Source organism: Numida meleagris, chromosome 6 (genome assembly GCF_002078875.1).
Source record: "Numida meleagris isolate 19003 breed g44 Domestic line chromosome 6, NumMel1.0, whole genome shotgun sequence".
Classification (NCBI taxonomy): domain Eukaryota; kingdom Metazoa; phylum Chordata; class Aves; order Galliformes; family Numididae; genus Numida; species Numida meleagris.
The window spans coordinates 27,559,329-27,578,473 of record NC_034414.1 but is presented as its reverse complement, the minus strand read 5'-3'; the positions used below and the strand labels follow the sequence as shown (position 1 = coordinate 27,578,473).

Sequence of the window (19,145 nt, the reverse complement as noted above, 5' to 3'; positions counted from 1 at the left end):
CAGAGGGGGTATGTTCTGCCAAACGGTGCTTGTCAAAATAGGCTGCTATTGCCTTAACCAAGGGAAGAATTTGCTTTTTGGTGAATTCTTAACAGTGCTAACATTACTTGAGTTACTCAATCAGCTACTAAAATGCTTATGATAGACAGTATGTTTTTTCTTAAAGACTGTCACCAGGGGAAAACTGCCTTATAGTTCTGTTGCCCTGCAGATATATGAGCTCATTTTAACAGTGGTGGTAGCACAGTGCAAAGCATCCTTGATGCAAGGAAATGTAAAACCATTTCCTCTTTATAGGGTGAAATCAAGACCTGATACACTTTGAAATGTAATGACTGGATTATAGCAGGTGATGAGGGGCCTGGAACATCTCCCTTACCAGGAAGGGCCAAGAAGGGAAGGCTGAGAGGAGATCTTATCAATGCTTATAGATATCTAATAGGTGGGCATCAGGAGGATGGGGCCAGGCTCTTTTCAGTGGTGTACACTGACAGGACAAGGGGCAATGGACTGGAGCCTGGGAAATTCCATATGAGCATGAGAAAAATATTCTTTACTGTGAGGGTTCAGAGCCCAGAGAGGTTGTGGAGTCTCCTCTGGAGATATTCAGAACCCTCCTGGACTCCTTCCTGTGTGACCTGCTGTAGGGGACCTGCTTTAGCAAGGGATTGGACTGGGGGATCTCCAGAGGACCCTTCCAGCCCCTACGGTTCCGTGTTTCTGTGTGATTATCATACAATAGCTATTCTGTTAGAAATCATACTAAGAAAGTATTTGTGATGCTACACAATTACTGACATTATCAAGTAGTTTTCAGTTATGGATTTGTGTAATAGGCGATGTGATATTGATTAAATTCCAGTTTGATAGTTATACGAGAATATATTAATACCTGATATAAGCATGGATGCTTAAGAAAATGGAGCCTTGTGAATTGAAGAAGACATATCTTGCTCCCAAGTCCTGCAAATCCTAGCGAGGCCTTCTGATAGAGAACAGAGATGTCTCCAGCTGGTACAGCAGGAATCATGCCAGCTTGGTGTGAGTGGAGGAGATGCGCTAAGCCTTCATCTTTCCACAGAGGCTCTGCAGGGAGCTGTGGGTTGCAGTGAAGCCCTAGCCAGCATGTGGACAAGCCACAGCCTTTGTGCTAATGGAGGGTTCAAGCTGATACCTGTATTTAATTTTGGCTGTGGAGCCTTTGACGAAGTTACACAATGCTGGTGGAAATATCCTCCTCACGTGCACATCTCAAGGGTAGAAACTTGTGCAAGACTTCTGTTTTCATTTTTCAGAAGGGGTTAAGAAACATTCTTACTGAACTGTTGTCAGCATGATTTTATATAATGAACCATAATCAGAAATAGTCTGCAAGGCTGATTAAGGCTGTTGATGCAGTGAAACAGGAATACACCCACACATGTACTTTTCTGTAGGTAATTTGCTTTTGAAGGTTTAGTGTTGGAATCTGAATGATTTCAAATCTGTTTTCATTTTATAAAATGTTTTGCATGCATGTAAACCAGGAGCAGATGTAGATGCTTCCTTTTACTGACCATAGCTGTAAAAATAAAACCATATAACACAAAAAGTCTTTGCATGGTACTTGCAAAGTTTTTAATGTGAAAAAACTCAAATTGACTGGAACGCGTTTGGGATTCAGTTAGAAAGCGTTGGAGGGAGTTTTGTTCCAGAGTTCATAACCAATTTACAGGAAAGGCAAAAACTTCTAAGTAAAAATTTCCTTTGAGCTAGAAGGGTAACTGGTAGAAGAAATAACATAGTGAAACCTGGGGTGCATCTGCGTGGACAGGTGGGCTGGTCAGACAGACATGAACTTGCTTACACTTCAAGATAAATAGCACCTGCCAACCATCCACCCAAATTTGCCTTTTATGTTTAAAGATGCCTGGGTGAAGTGCCAGTACTGCTGGCATATGTGCACTTGCAATAGACTGATTCTTATTTAAATTGCAGAGTGTGTTTTTTAGGTGTCAGTGCCACCTTGCTTGCTCTTTTCAGTTTGTAGCCTGCTTTGCCAGCTTGGCTGTCTGGATTCGTGACCAGAATTGTTTATGCTGCTTCTCCCTGGTATTAACTTTGCTTTAAGTAGCTTTACACAATGGCTTTTTCACAAACTCTCACAATCAGTCTTTAGCAATTGATACATACATCCAGCTAGACATTGTTTTCCCTTTGTAGTTACAGGAGATAACAGTGTGCCTGTTGTGGGTGATTCGTACAGGTATTTCAGAAAATTGAGTGCTGCCTATTTGGATGTTTTCTATTGTTCTAACTTGTACTACATAATAGAAGCTACAAGAAAGGGTCATGCGTCTGTGGGAACAAATCAAAGGCTGGCATCTGCCTATTAGTCATTGTAGAGATACCTATGCAGGAGAGTATTTCTGGTTAATGAGAAACCCTTTCTGGGTTTTCCTTATAGAAAAAAATCTTACTCTGTTTAAGTCTTCTGAAATGCAACCTGAACGTCCATTCCTAATGGGGTGCTCAAAAGAAATGAATCAGCCAAAAAAAATGTATCTAACTGTATTACTTTCTAAGCCATCAATGTTGCAGTCATGCATCATGTAGATTTCTGCTGAGTATAACTGTGTGTTTTGAAAGGGTTATTTCCTCTTTCAGCTTTGTTTTATTCCCCTTTTTTAGAACTTGCAATTTTTTTTGCTGTAGAATAAATATTTGATACACAAGATATATATAAGTTGTTCTGTGGATGTTCACATATGCAAAAAGAGAGTGCAGTTAGCACAGTGCAGTGCTCATACTCTGTTCCCAAGCACTTTTTTAGAGCTATTGACTGATTCATCTATCTTTATTTATTTGGGTTTTTTTTTGCATTTTACACTGAAAGTTTCATATAGCCCTCTCAGTTTTTAAGTTTTACTACCCTCGTGTTCAGAAATTCATTTTGGTTGTTTACAGATCACCATTCATGTTTTTTTTAGTAGATTTGCATACCCCAAAATTTTGTGTATGTTTGCTTAATATAATGTTTCTTTTTGATTATGGTTTTAAAGAATGTTGGAAGCATCTGCAAGAAAATCAACTAGAAAATCTACATCGTGCTGTGTGGAGGTTGAGCTGTTTATTCCTCTATAACCAAAAGATGCTATTTTGCAAAATAAATGTGTAATACATGAAGTTGTCAAAGAACAAAAAGCTTTTTGCTGTTTCTGAGAAAAGATCCATACACTAAATTATCCCCAGGGATCTCTGATGTCATGCTTGTTTATGTTATATAAGAGTTAGAAGCCTAGCGCTTTTTCTGGATTTATGGTGCTTCATAAGTTCAGATATGTACAGCATGTGTGACAAATTTTAGCCTAAGATGATTTTCCTTTTTGGTCTGTGGGATAATCCCCATGGTTAGCTCTAAATGGAACCAAACATAGCAAATAAATAAATGTATTCCTCTAACAAAGATCTCAGACTTGTTGCTTTAGGAGCAGCCATTGTACTGGAGGAGTCAGAGGGGATGCCACGAGCACCAGACCAAGAATATGAAGTGACTTTCTGAATTGCTCACTGTGCCATCCATGTTAGCAATGTAATTGTCCACAGAATAATTTTATTTCACGAGTTCATAGCTTTTATTTGTATGTATGCAGCAAGTAGGCTTCAGCAAACATAAGCGCAGTTTCAGAAGACTGCATGCACTGCTTGTTTTGCTTATTTGGAGCGAAGTATATCAGAGAAATCTGTACCAAAAAATACAGAATACAGTAATCCAGCAGCAGCAGTAAAGTATTTGCTGGTGGTGGTGACTGTGATTTAGAGTCCGTTTCAAATTAAAGCCTAGCTAATTTGGCAGCCTGATTGTGTTCCTATGAAAGGATGAGAAGATAGCTTGTAAAAAAGGATTGTGTGTCATTGCAATAAGTGATTGCAGGCAGAGAATGAAGCCGAAGTTAAGTTCTAAGAGAAGAATGACAAGAATAGAAAACATGAGAAAGTGGTAGAAGAGTTGGTGGAAACTATGCTTGCTTTTACATAACATCTGTTTCCTTTTTTCCTTTTTATCTTTGAAGATTAGTATCTAAATAAGAATACAGGGAATAATCTTTCTCAAACCTACTTTATTATTAAGAATTTTTTGTATTTTATTCTACACTTTTTAATGAAATTCGTTACTCTGATATACCAGTATTCTTTTGAAGGCTCGTAAGTATGGTAATATCCATCTCATCACTTGGGGGGGGGAAAAAAAGCACATTGTTGAAAACAATTTTAATGAGTTTTATGATGGCTTTTTGTTTCATTTTTTTAAGAAAGGATTTAAGGTGGAAGGCTGTGGAAGTTTCAGCTGAGTTCATTTCGAACTTCCCAGTCGTCCAAAAATGATTTTTAAAAAATCATCCTTTCTGAAACACTGTTAAATTTTTTGCTTACAAGTCTGCATCTTCCTTCAGAATCTCCCTAATTTTCTTCATGTTGAAAGCTCGACTGTACGTGGCAACCGCTTGAACCAATGCGTCTTGTTCTTGCAGAATTGTTGGAGGGTTACATGCTTCCATATCTGCTCAAAGATGTGAACTGTTAAAAAGATCTCTCTGCTGCTCCCTGTAGTCCTCGTAATACCTTATAGCCTGGTCTATCATTTTTGTTATCAATATTTTTAAGCTGCCTTTATTTGACCAAAACTTGAATAATGTTTATACCTAACACATTTCTGCTGTAGGGTCTGCCCGAGGTTAGCCGGTCCAGTAAGTCAATATTACCTACAGAAACTTACGGTGAAAGTTCAGAGGTGTTTGCTCTAAATGTACACTTACCTTTTACCATGCAGTAGTACTGTTATAAGGACTGTAGGTGAAGAGGGAAGGAAGCATGGGAGTGGCTGGAGTGCCAGCAGCTGGGATTGGAGCAATGAGATGCTTTGTGACTGGCTGCTGAGGAGACCTGTGGGACTGTTTGGGAGAAACATGGCCGCATCAGGGAAGCAAGGGGTGCTGGCAGTGCGGGAATTAGGAATGCTTTGTGTGGCAATCTGAAGGCGTGCTGATAGAGAGGAAAATCTGGGTAGACTATTTGAACAGAGGTAAAGAATCACCCATGATATCAGAGAGGAGGAATGAGGAGTGACAGGAGATGTACATATGGGATAAGGCACTGTGTTCACACGTGCGTCCTGATGTGGGAGGATCACTGGGAAAGAGTACTTAAGGACTTCTATTAGCAGAAAGGAGGAAAGACTGGCAACAAGTTAATTCTGGGGAAGGATGAAATCTCTATCTTCTTCCCACTTAGCTACAACGAACATGGAATAGAGAAGCCTTTTTTCTTTTGAATAGATTTCTTGTCCCTCCGTTGTTCATGCCTTCCTTGCTTTGTCAAGTGCAAAAGTCAGATCAGTAGTGGTTTTTACTGAAATAGTTAGCTAAGAAATAGGAGCTTCTTTAAGGTAAGATGATGTGATAGTCATAAGAGATGTCATTTTCCAACCTTATCTTTAAAAACAACAACAAAAAAATGCTCAACAAACTGCTAAATTAGTGGCTTATGAAAAATGTTCTCAAAATTATCAATGTCTATAAAATAGGCTTGAAGCATTATTGTACAGAAGTATTGTATGTGGGTATAAGGATTTGGAGATTTTTCCTTCATAAAAGCTATAAATGCTAGTTGAAGTTCGGGAATTATTCTGAAGTTACTTTTTATGAACATCTCCAGAAGTGGAATTACCTCTTTTTACCACCTTTTACCTAACGATATTATGACAAGGCTTTGTTTAGTCAGGAATACCAGCTGAATCGCTCAACTTTAACTCTGCCTGGCTCAAGCAAAAATGCCAAAGACAGTGACTTCCCTGTTGTCAGCCTGCCTTTCTTGAGAAGAATTAGACCTGCATCTGGAGTTGAAAAGTATTAAATTCCCATGTTTGCAGGCTGAAGTCCAAATAAAGAGTGGTTCTGATGCTTGCAGCTGCAGTTTCTAAGGCATTGAGGTAGGTTAGTCAAATCACAGAGCCTTTAAAGAAGAGTGGAGGCAGGGGGCAGAAGGAAGAAAGCAAGTTTATTTCTGGTGTGGAAAGGTCTGTAATTTTGGGGTGAGAGGCTGATGGCCCCATGCTGGTGAATATAAGTTTGGACACAGCTGCCAGCTGCAGGAGTGAACCTGTTGTGTCTTGAGGAAGCTGCAGAGTGCAAGATCAACAGGTTGTCAGCCCGCATGGCAGGCTGGGGTGCACAGCCAGGAGTCAGTTGCCAGTGGTGCTATAGGAAGTGAAACACTGGAGATTCTTAGTTCTTCTTCCATTATAGTGAAAAAGAGACTGAGCAACCTTGACAAGTTTTGAGCTTGACTCTCCTTCACACAGGCAGTTAGACCAGATGACCTCTGGAGGTCTCTCCCACCGTAAAAGAGCTTGTGATCCTCTGCTGGGCTTGGAAGACAGCTCTCCCTCTCTGCCTGTGCACCAACAAGCCAAAGCCTTCAGTGGGAATAGCACTGGGTTGAATGTAGACTCGAATGTGAGTCAGTAAATGAGAGTGTGATACTAAATAGCGTCCAATTTTATTTCCATTCCATAGCCTTCTCTTGCCCTGATCTTAGCACATTTAAGTGTTGCCTTTTATGTTCCTGTTCTTGAGTTGCACAGCTTCCTCATTACTTGGCAGGGGGATCTCAGAAATAATTCCTCTTCTCCTGAGTTCTATCCAATGCTGCTGCAGCCCCTTGAAATCAGGAGCAATAGTTGCAGGAGCGTGTTCTTCAGGAATGTGTGGTAATGTGAAACTCTGTCAAGACAGTTATTACAGTGGCTGCTGGAAACAAAGCCTCTTAATTTTAGTTAAAATTTAACTTTCGCTTTTGAAATGCTGCTTTTCTCCCTCAAGCACATGACTTGATAATCAACCTATAGAGAAGCAGCAGTCTTTGGAGGCTTGGGAGCTTGTGGACTTCTCATGAGGAAAGCAGAAGAGCTCCTCACAATTCTTTTGCAAGATTGTGAGTTTAACGAGAAGCAACTGCAGTGATAGATTAAAGGAATAAAAAGATGTTGGAAAAAAAAACTGTAAACATTGGCAAAACAATAAGAATTATTTTATAGTTATATGAACCATTATTGTTCTATAATATATATTGTTATATGTATTAATATAAGCAATTACTAAGGTAGTGGTAGACTAAGTCTAGCACCTGGCACAGAAAAATTTAGCTGTAATGGTTGCCCTCAGTGCTGCCTGGAAGCAAGTGGGAGCATTGAGGGTAGTAGCTGGCAGCCTCTGTTCCCAGTTGAGGTCTCCCTCGACTCTGATGTTGGTGGGATATCTCAGGATTGTCGAATGAGGATGACTTCCAGCAAGGCCTATGCAAGCAAGTACCAGCCCCTTTTCTTTTGGGGCTTGCTTCTCTGGAACCATTACCAAAGGGTGCAATGTATCAACAAGAAGAAACTGAAAGAGAAACACAGATGAGAAACATCTCTTTAAAAAAAGAAAGTGTGTGCTGATGGGCATGGAGGTGTTAGTGGAACTCTCCTTTGTCAGTGCTGAAAATTTACATTCTTAAGAGATGGTATCTGGGATCTAGAATATTTTGCTATTGTGTTTTGGCTCTGGTTTAGAACTGCTTCCTAGAGAGCAAGCAGTAGTGTCAAAAATAAACTGTTGCTGTTAACCTTCTCTTTCCAGGAACAGACTACAATGAGGAGTACAATCAGACTTGTCAGCATCTTTTTTTTTTTGACTCACGTAAATTAGTTTCCAGTAAAGGGATTCTGTATTTAGTTTATTATGTGGGTGATGCCTGTACCAAAATGGAACATGAGTGTTGCAGAAGGAACCACCGTGTGCTGTGTTTTCTCTCCCTTCTCCTTTCTTTCTCTATTAAAAGGACATTTTAAAGGGCGTGCTTCAGGAACAGTTACTGGTACACATGAGTATTTTGATATTGTGTTCTTGATTAATGGTCACAAAATCAATGTGAAAACAGAGGATGTAATTCTGGCTTGAGATATTCTAGTGTTTACTGAGCAAAAGGTGCTGAAATGTACAGAATTGCAGTTTCCTGCATTCCTCTGCCAGTCTCGATTTGATAGCTCTTTGTACTTCTCATTTACCATCTTGTTCAGTCATGAGCGCTTTACCACTGACTGAGAGTGAACATGATTACTGTGAGTGACTTTGTCATTTCTTGCAGAGAGCCAGGCTGGCACTGGTCTGACCATGGGTTTATGAACCTGGCCAGAAATCTGAGCTAGCAAATGCTGCTGAGCGCTACAGCATTTTTTAGCTCAGCCTCCAGCTGTTTCACAGTGTGGCAGAGCAAGCAGAAGGCATCCTGAAAGTCTGCAAAAACTGACAGTAGGGTGTATTTAGTTACTTGAAATGAATTACTGCTACATCTTAAAATCAATGTAACCTTTCATAGTTCATATATGTTAGTTTGAACTGCTCCGCCGGGAATGGGTCTAAGAATAAAGCAATGTTGAGCTCAGCAGATCAATTCAGGTGATACTTCTGCATATAGCAACAGATGGCACTAGATCTCCTGAGACGAGAGGTTTTCTTCCTAAGGTCAGGGAACAATGGAACACTCAGGAAAAGAAGGCAGAAGTGTAGATCTGCTTACATGTAGATCAATGGCAAATCTTTTAAGTAGCATAAATGTGAGGCTGGGGACCTTGTTTTGGAGTGGAATGAAAATTTTGGGGATCTGTCTTTCATTCTGTGCAGACCTGAACAATTGTCAAAAATTCAGTTAACCCAAAACCAACAACTCCTCCAAATATAACAAAAATAAAACCAATAAGCTAATAAAATACCAAACACTATTTTTCAAATAACTTTAAAACTGATAAAATCTTCTTCTGAAACAAAAGCTTTTTAACTTTCCTTCAGTTGTAATGATGAAGGTAGTCCTGGAAGAAAAGGATCAAGTTAATTATAGGCAACCACATAAAGCCAAGTGTTTCTTAAGATTAAATTGAATTTTTCTCTTGAGAAATCATTTTATGAAATTAAATGTTATTTTGTGCATATAATAACTTAATTGGCTGATAAATTAATATTTTCTTCCTAGGATTTGATCTGAGATACAATTCAAGCAAGAACTGGTGACACAAATAGAAAAGGCTTTCACATATGAAACTCTTTTTGATCTTCTCATTTAGTTTTCTGATTTCAGAGGAGCTGCTAGTTTTAAGCTTCTATAGCTATGCCAGTTCTTTTCCCAGTGACAGTTAACAAGAGTTACCGCCAGTAACTTGTCTGTGTTATACAGAGTTTCCCAGGCTGGCTAAATTTCAGTATACCCTGTAGAATGAAGATGGTTTCATTTACACTTTAAAAAGCTACTTGCTGCAGAATGCTATTCTGGGCTCCTCATCCTACAGTTTTCAGTATTTTAGAATATTTCTGAAAGTGCTGCGTTTACCAACATCGTATTTTACTGTTTTGATATTTGGGGATGGGGGAAAGAGTAGGTTGAGAGAGAAGGATTGTGGAGATTTGGCAAAAGTGAGACTTTTTCTAGAGTTTGAAGAGTGATGCCCTCATCACCAAATTTTTTAAATTATAAAATGGCACTTGTTAATGAAGGCTGATGGTGAAATATGAAGTCTTTCCTCTGGAACATTGAGTCATAAATAATTCAGTGCTTGCAAGTCAATCTCTGTCACTATCAGAGTATTAGCATCATTAGCATCTGTGATCTAACAATCCCAAATCTCAATAGGTAATGGTAACTATGAAATCTCTTCAAGTGAGTCTTGGTTGTGGGTAAAGTCACTATTTGCTTTGTAAGGGAAAAGAGCATAATCCCACTTAAACTAAATCTAAGAAATGATGGTAGATGTCTCTAAATTGATGCATCAGGCTTCATCTCTGTTTTTCCATTCATCTTAGAAAGTACATTTTGGATTATCTTATTTTGCTGCCTGAATCCAAGATAGAGACTGATTAGAGTGCCGTATTTTGTGTTTGTGCTTTTACTTTTATGAGCTAATTTTAACCAGATATTTCTTCTTAATCAAGTGCTTATATTTGCTTCTTTTAATTCAAAGGCCGCTGGATGAAATCTTGCTGTTAGGTCATCTTCATTTTCCTGGTGACTAACTTCAAGGATGAAGAACAGCAAATCAAGATCTCTTGACTTATCTTTTAAAAAAAAAAAAAATATGTAGGATGGAAATTCTCTCTTGGGATTCATCTCCAAACCCTTTAATTTTGATCAGACTGGGCTGTTGTTGTACTGCTAGAACCCCAGGTTTGGAGGAGGGAGCAAACTGATAGAAGTGGTAGAAATAGAATGGGAAAGAATGAAAACAGATTTCTTTGTAACTCATGGTGATTTGAAAATAGAAAATATTCTGTTTCTCCTAAAGTGTACTGACTGTATTTTTGTCCTGAGGATTTGAGACCAGTTTTGAACAGATCCCAGGCCTGCTTTGTTACATGCAATCTGATAAGCAGACTGTTGGTTTTCCATGCTTGTTCTCTTAATGTTTTTTTTTAATTGCTATAATCAGTACTAAATTTTAGTGTGCCTCTTTTTGTAGTTTTTTCATGTGGTTTTCATTTGTCTTCTGATATGTAGCTGCTCATCTGCGTGTTTTGTTGGCACCCTCAGTAAGTTCAAATGAATTGCAGAGGCCTTCCTTTGCCTGATTATGTTACCTCGTCCTCATCATAATCTATTTGAATAGATATATAGTTCTACCTTTAATTATGTATTTTTTTTGCATTTTGAATAAAATAAGAATTGTTACTTTTCACAATTACTGCTGACATTTGTAGAAGGTAGGTATCATACTGCCTATCTTGCAGCTGTAACTAATTGCACTAGACAACACATTTTGTGATCTATTAAAATTTGTGTCCATTTAGCAGTTCTGCAACTAAATATTTAGCTTTCTGCAGAGTTCCCAGTGCATAATACCATCTAGTTGTTGGTAACTTGTGGTCATTTAAATAAAACTCAATTCAGACTTTGTTGCTATCCTATTTTGCCGGTAATGAATATGAGAAAACAACAAAGTACAAATTGCCGTTATTGTTTTCCATTAAATTTGTTACATGATGTATCTAGGATCAACGCTTTCTGAGCTTTTAATATTATCATGCACAGTGGTCTTGCTTTATTTTGCTTGGAGCTAGCCAGATCTTCTAGGTCATGCTGTTAGGTCTCAAATAAGATACCAGGAGCAAGAAACTGTAGTGAAACAACAACAGGGCAGGTAGTAATGGTCTCAAAAAAACTCAGCTTAGGTGATTTAATTAATATCAGCACAGACATAGACAAGACATTCACTTCTTTGGAATGTACTAATAACTATGACCTTAATCATTTATTGTGCCACCTGTATTCCAGCTGCTACAGCATATGAAGTAAGACAGTTGCAAAAAAAAAAAAAAAAAAGGAACTGCAGGTCCCCAGAGTAAGACATCTTCAGTGCTGACTCAGGAACAGAGACAGTACTTTGTTTGGTAAATGTGCTGTCTGGTCATATAACTAATGAATGTAACATATATGCAGCAGGTCAAGAATAAGTTCCACAGAATGCTTATTTTTTTATGTATGTATTTATTTTATTTTTATATATGTATTTATGTATATAGGTTATATTATACATATGTCCTTAATTATTTAGAATACTTGTCCCTGTGGGGTTGGGTGGGTGGATGGAATGGACTTGCACAGAAACTAGCAGCGTTTTCAATGTTTATATGGTTAACACCAAGCTTGGGAATTTATAGAGCTATGCATGAACTTCTGCCCTTGAGTTAATGAGAAACTTGTACTAGTGGGTTATCAGTTTCTGTGAGGACCAGCACTTTGCGGGGGGGGGGGTGGGAGGAAACACATACTTTGCTTTCATAGATAGTGATGTTAGAAGAGGAATGGTGAGGGCAGAAAGTTTGGATTTAGTTACAGGCTGTGTTGCTCTGATTAGTACATGAAATTTCATCACCTTCATTGCTTCTCAAAGTGAGCTGTTTAAAATTTGTAAGATATTTAAAATTTGTATAGTTTCAATTCAGTAATTTTGCAACAGCTACATGGGTAGACAGCCTTTCTAAAGTTATTCTAATTATTTAGATGGAAAAAATACCCTATTATTTCATAGTCCTTGCAGCAGAACCAGAAGGAGCATGACTACTTGTGTGCATTGCAGTCAGCTTGCATTTTAAGTATTCCTTGCATTTTCAGTTTTATATAAATACAGCTGTTGTTTCAAAACAGTATAGTTTATGGCTAGCAAAGCTAAAACATGCTGCCTTTAGAAGAAGAAAGTGCCCTGGCTTGATATTTTCATTACTGCGGAGCAAAGTACTATACAGTTTTGAGACGAGACTGCAGAAAGCACTGGTTTCCCTAGAAGCATTAGAAAGCCTTGATTTGTAGACAATACTGTACTGTCAGTGTGCTGCTGGTTCAGCAGCATCTCTGCATACATGATTGGCAAATATTTAAAAGGCCACATTTTGTGTAATTGGTTCAGCCTTTGAAAATTATTAACTTCTTTGTGTTAAAGGATGTGCACAGCAATGCAAGATTTTATCGTGACAATCTCATGCTTTTGTCTTCTACCAGCAAGGGCATATTTGTGGTTGTGGTTTTTTTTTTTTTTAGCTCCTCAAAGGACAGTATAATGCTTTGTAATCGCTTTGGTACTGATGAGGTATGGGAAAACATTTAACTTCCATAGCTTTGTAAAGCTGGATTATACAGGAGCTGTGGCAGATGGTATTTTGTTAGCTGGGGAAATAAAAGAAGCTTTTCATATCAAGTTATTTAAAAGTATGTGTTTCTATTTAGTTTAAGTTTTTATATACATCGTGAAATCTGGGCGGGGGGGGGATACAAGCTTTATGGACTACCCAGCTAATTTACAAATAAGGCTGTCTTAAAACGCAGAATAAATGTTATTCTCTCTATTGTCGCTTTCTAATCTGTTTGCTAATTAGCTTCCTTCCTTTTTTGTTGGCATAGTTTAGTTATTTATATTAATGGAAAAGTTGAGTAGGCATTGTTAATACCTAATTGCAACAAAGGATGTGTGACTGTTTATATGTTTATACACGTAAACATATATATATGTATATATAAAACAAAATTTTTGTTTATAAAAATTTTGCATTCCTGATCTGGCTCATCTATAGATTCTACCGGAAATAGACGTTGCACGTGCCCTTCAGCTGTGGAAATAAGCTTTCTACTTGTGCTTTGTGTAACTGTCCCTCACCCAACTGAAAAAAATAGCACTAGTCAGTTCATAAGGGAAACTTTATATTTAGGCATGGAATTCAAATGCTAAGTTTTGATTTATTTCTTTTTTTTTTAAAAAAAAAGGCAAACCAACAATATCTAGAAAACTCTTTACTACTATATAACACAGCCCTGCATTTTTGAGATGAAGGTTAATGAGATTTAAAAGCATATTAACTTTGTATAACAATTATTCTGAAAGCTACAGTTATGAGAAAAGTTGCATATAAAGTGATTAATGCTTTCATCTCCGTTTTTCTATGTTCTAGGTTTAAAGGAAGCATAAGCGATTGTATTACTGCTCTGACGTTTTAGCGCACAAGTGATGTTAAAACAACTCGAATGTATTGGAGCATGGCTACTTCTTAAGATGCAAAAGTTAAAAGAAGTTACTACTTCTCAAAACCTACCGAATATCTGCATTTTCTAGACATTTTGCATTTAACTGTATCCTTAAATGTCCATGGTTAAGATCTCATGCAACCGTTTTATGTTTTGGAGACTATTCTCCAAAAGAAAACTGTGCGTTTAAAAAGCCGAAATGACTGTACTTCCTCTTGGAACTTACTGAGGTTGAACATACTGAAATATCATGACCAGCTTGAAGCGGTCCCAGACCGAAAGGGCTGTTGCCACTGGGGTGTCAGTTGGAACCGATGGCACCTCAAAAGTCCACTCGGATGACTTTTATATGAGGCGCTTTAGGTCACAGAATGGAAGCTTAGGATCTGCAGTCATGGCTCCAGTTGGGCCTCCTCGCAATGAAAGTTCCCATCATGTTACCTCTACTCCTGGAGTCCCCAAAATGGGGGTCAGGGCAAGAATTGCTGATTGGCCCCCAAGGAAGGAGAACATCAAGGAAACAAGCAGGTCTAGTCAAGATATTGAAACTGCCAGTTGTCTTGACAGCATGTCTTCTAAAAGCAGTCCTGGAAGTCAGGGAAGCTCCGTTAACCTGAATGCTAGTGATTCTGTCATGTTAAAGAGTATCCAGAACACGCTTAAAAGCAAGACCAGACAATCTGAGAATCTAGACTCCAGGTTTCTTACACCTGATGGCTATCCCAGTTCCCCAAGGAAAGCTCTTCGCAGAATAAGACAGCGTAGCAACAGCGACATTACCATAAGTGAGCTTGATGTGGATAATTTTGATGAATGTATTTCGCCCACCTTTAAATCTGGACCGTCTCTGCATAGAGAATATGGCAGCACATCTTCAATAGATAAGCAGGGAACTTCGGGGGAAAGTTTTTTTGACTTATTAAAGGGCTATAAAGATGAAAAATCTGATCAGAGAAGCCCAGGCACAACTAAGCTCAGTGAACTCCTGATTGCCAGTGGAAGCAAGGGTTCAGGTTTCTCTCTAGATGTGATTGATGGACCTATTACTCAAAGGGAGAACCTGAGACTCTTTAAGGAAAGGGAGAAGCCACTCAAGAGACGCTCAAAATCAGAAACAGGAGATTCATCCATTTTTCGTAAGCTGCGTAATGCCAAAGGTGAAGGGGAGCTTGGGAAGTCTTCAGATCTTGAAGATAACAGATCGGAAGATAGTGTCAAGCCTTGGACTTGTCCAAAGTGTTTTGCTCATTATGATGTACAGAGTATTTTATTTGATTTAAATGAAGCAGCAATCAACAGGCATAATGTTATTAAAAGAAGGAACACAACAACAGGAGCATCTGCTGCTGCTGTAGCATCGCTTGTCTCTGGACCCTTATCCCATTCTGCAAGTTTCAATTCTCCAATGGGCAGCACTGAAGATCTGAATTCAAAAGGAAGTCTCAATATGGACCAGGGTGATGATAAAAGCAATGAACTTGTGATGAGTTGTCCTTATTTTCGTAATGAGATTGGAGGAGAAGGGGAGAGGAAGATAAGCCTTTCCAAATCTAATTCAGGTTCCTTCAGTGGATGTGAAAGTGCCTCGTTTGAGTCAACTCTGAGTTCTCATTGTACGAATGCTGGAGTGGCAGTTCTAGAAGTTCCCAAGGAGAATTTGATTTTACATCTAGACAGAGTGAAAAGATACATCGTTGAACATGTAGACCTTGGTGCATATTATTACCGAAAATTTTTCTATCAGAAAGGTAAGTAGATATTGTTTATCTCTGTGTTAATGGTAGTGTTCAATCTGATGTTAATGATAACATTGTGTTAACCAACATATAAAGTTAGGCTGATGTATATGAGTAATATTTGCATGAAGTATATATATGTTTTAATAATCACTACTTAAACACTTACCAGTTTGCTTCTTCAGTCAGTACTTGCTTTGTCTAATAGAATTTATGTGTCTGGAAATGCAGAATATGATTATTTTGTTGTGTTATTCTGAAACCAAGCAAATATAATTTCCATTGGATTTATGAGGGAAAAAAAATTACATCAAAACTTCCATTCCATAGGAATGAGCAAAACCCAAACATGATTGAGATATCTCCTCACCAAAATGATTCTGGCACTGAGATGCAGAGTGAATGCACTCTGTTTGTTCTGCTCTTGAAAAAAAAAAAAATCAAAAAGAATTGCAGACCAAGTTTCCTCGAATTTAAAAAACAACAACAACAAAAAAGTTCTGTCTGCAAGACTATGTGCCTTGCTATTGTGTCTCATGATAGACAGTTGGCTTAGTGAGTGACCTGACAAATGCTTGTTCCTTAGATACTGGTGTCCAGGATTGGGTTTCATTTGCTTAATGAAGGCAGCTCTAAAGAGCTTGTTTCCTGCGGATTAAAGCAACAGGAAGGCCTAGTTAAAATAAGTGGATGGTCATTCCAGAGAAACTTCAGCTCATTAACTATGGCTTACAGCTAATGATCTCATCTCCCATTTTTCCCTTGCCTCTTAGTGTGTGTCCATCTCTTGTCTCTTCTTTCCTGCATTGTCCTTTGGCTGGGTGGCTTCTGTCATGTCTCTTCCTTCTGCAGTCTCTTAGGGCTGAGGGACAGACATTGCGGAATGGTTTTTGAAAGTGCTGGTCCACATCATTTGGAGAGAAAAAAGTGCTGAAAAATATTGATTACTCGTAAGCCAGATGCACAGTACAGGATGAAGTATGTTTGGAGGGGAGACTAGCAGGCTTTGTCTACAGTTCCCATCTACAGTTCCCATCCCTCCGACAGAACCTGATTCCTCACTACTCTGGTCAGAGTTTTGCAGTCAGCAGCAAGCAGTGCAGCTTTGTGTTGTAGCAGCGTTTAGTACTTTATTCTTGCCCCTTCCTCTTGCTTTCTGAAAATGTGTTAGGACAGTTGAGTCTACTTACCCAGCAGAAATCTAGAAATCTTGCCATTACAATAAATTCTTCTATGTATTGCTTAGTCATTTTTATTCAGTTCTGGTGAGTCAAATCAGGTTTCCTTGCAATCAAAAATGCCAAAACTCGGTGCCAGGTAAGCAGTGAGAGCAAATAGTAGGAGAGGAAGAAGGTACGATCAGAGTCACAGCACTGAGGCCATAACATTTTATTAGTTTGTCTCCTCCCAAAGGGAAACCACACCCTCACACTAGTGAGGCAGCCGCCATTATATTTTCATTTATTTCTTGTAGTAATTAACATGAATTAGATAGACTCAACATAATCTAGTCCTGAGGCTAGTTGTGAGAGGTAGCTAGGTGCCAGGTAATAGTGTCAAAAAGTGTATACTTCAAGTAGTGTATAAGGAACAAAAAAAATCAAGGAAAATCAGTTGTAATTGACATTTTTCTATAACATGAAACAAGTGATGAAGGAAAAACTTCTTTATTTGAAGAGGAGAATGGCATTTTTATTATGAATATCACCAACAGTGGCAAAAGGTGGCTTGGGTAGAAACTGCTTGTCAAGGCAGTAGGCCCTGTAAATTCTTTGTCTTAAAATAAATAAAGTTATTGAATGAAAGTGGTTTCACAGATACAGTCCATTTTAATTTCATGGTAATTTGGTAAGATGTACATGGTGACTCAACTGGAATCGATAATTGTGTGGAAGGAATAGATTATTCTTTGCAGGTATTGTTGCATGGATGATAGATGCAAAACAGACTCTAGTGTAATTTTTGGACTCTTTTAGTAGGTATTAACAACTTACCTTTGTTTCTCTAACATTTTCTGTTGTGTAAGTAAAGGTACATGTATATTGCACAATGTTTTAAATCCACCAAGCCAATTTAGGGTGGAGGTAGCCAAGCTTGCTCAGATTTTGGAAGCTGCAGAGTGTACTGAAGTAAAATTTGTCTCAGGTAGAAAGTTGGTCTTGTATTCTTGGTGATTGCTCTTCCCTCTCTCTGCCACAAACTGTTTGGCAAGTTATAAACATCCAGGGGGAAAGAAATGAGAAGAAAAAACTAGGATGCTAATAAGATGTCTTGGATTTTTAAACAACAGAAATTCTCTGTGGCATCCGTAGGGCTTTTATCAGTGGAGTGGTGTAAAGATTTCATTAGGCTTATGTATATGCTTCAACTTATTCCTGATTTCCTCACTTACTAGTAATTCAGTCGCTCAAGACTTATGACAGTATTTACAGGATATCCTACAAGACAGAAAAAATAATTTTGAATGTTAATTACTTATGTGCACAGTATTGGCTTTTGAGGACTTACAGAGGAATTTGGTAGAAAGCACACATGCTTTCTTTTGGGTCTTGCATGCTCTGAAATCTTTAAATGGAAAACATTGATAAAAGACAAGGTGATAGTATAGAGACCCTCAGGGGTGAATGGCCCCTCTTTGCGAAAATAAAGGTGTAATTCTAGGGCATGCATGGCTTCAGAAGGAGAGAGTCTACTTGAAAAGTGTGGAATCTGTTGGAGGAAAGTATAACAAGAACCAGTAGGGATAATTTAAAAAAAAATAAAAAATGCACTCAGATTTTTAACATGGTAAGTGATTATGCTTTGGAAAAATTACTGCCATTCTCTTGGGAAGGAGTGTATTTTGATATCTATTTTTAGTATCTTTGCAGATGCAGTTCTTGATGGTGATATTCAAATATTTTGCACTTTATCCCTTCAGAACAGCTCATATCAGAATGCTGTTGAATTAGTAATTCATTTTGGTTCTTTTATGAATAACAAATAATCTGTATATGATGGTACAGACAGTATGGTTAGCTTTCCTTTCTTGTTATCATTCCAGGGAATTTCACATTTCTTCTTTCAAGTGTTGAAATTTCAGATAGCTCTAAATTTCCATTTTTGTGCATGTATAAATTCATTCATATATGCAGGCATGCAGCATATGGAATGGGACTTTTTTCTTGTAAAATGCTTGACTTCTATTTTTTGACATTAAATTTTAAGGTATTGTATTTTTAAATTCGGTTGTTACTTGAAATATGTTCAGCTTCATTTATAAGTTGCTGAATTCATGATGATGTACCTCAATCATCAGACAAGATACATAGGTTTGGCTTTACACTTTATAATTTAATACAAAAACGTACATCAAAAATCCACAACTCAGCTAGTGAGCGATTTCTCCAACCTTGTGTTCTCCTCTCTGCCACCACCCCAGCTATGCTAGTTTTAGACTCAACTCTGAACACTTTAAATTTACCCTGAGTTGCTCAGCACTTAGCTGTTAAATAGTTATTCTTTTTATGTCTCTGTTTAAACAAGACTTCAACTTCTTGCTTCTTCAGTTTTTCACCTTTTGAGTAACTTGTAAGACTTTTTTTTTGCTTTTTTGATACAGAAATAAGTAACTTAAATTTTTTTGGTACAACTGTTTACTGATCACATTTTTAATATGGGGTTTCTTACCTTGCTGTGTTTGGCTCCCTTGTTTTTAAATTTAAAGGAGGAAGATTTAGCTCAATGTGAATGACATGGATTTCATGTCAAAAGCCAGTGTAAGATGTGTATCCTAGTTTACTTCTATTTGTGAAAACACAACACTGAATTTCAGCCTTCTTGTATAAATGG

The 19,145-nt window shown here is 38.0% G+C and overlaps 1 protein-coding gene across 4 annotated transcripts in view; it reads left to right on the top strand.

The window, feature by feature from the left end:
• SIPA1L1 (signal induced proliferation associated 1 like 1) overlaps window positions 1-19,145 on the top strand; it is a 197,080-nt gene that overhangs the window by 113,372 nt on the left and 64,563 nt on the right. For all 4 annotated transcript variants that reach the window (XM_021403922.1, XM_021403919.1, XM_021403921.1 and 1 more), the window contains one exon: window positions 13,506-15,326. In XM_021403922.1, coding sequence (XP_021259597.1) covers window positions 13,829-15,326 — 1,498 coding nt within the window. In that variant the 5' untranslated portion in view covers window positions 13,506-13,828. The remainder of the gene's footprint in view (window positions 1-13,505; window positions 15,327-19,145) is intronic.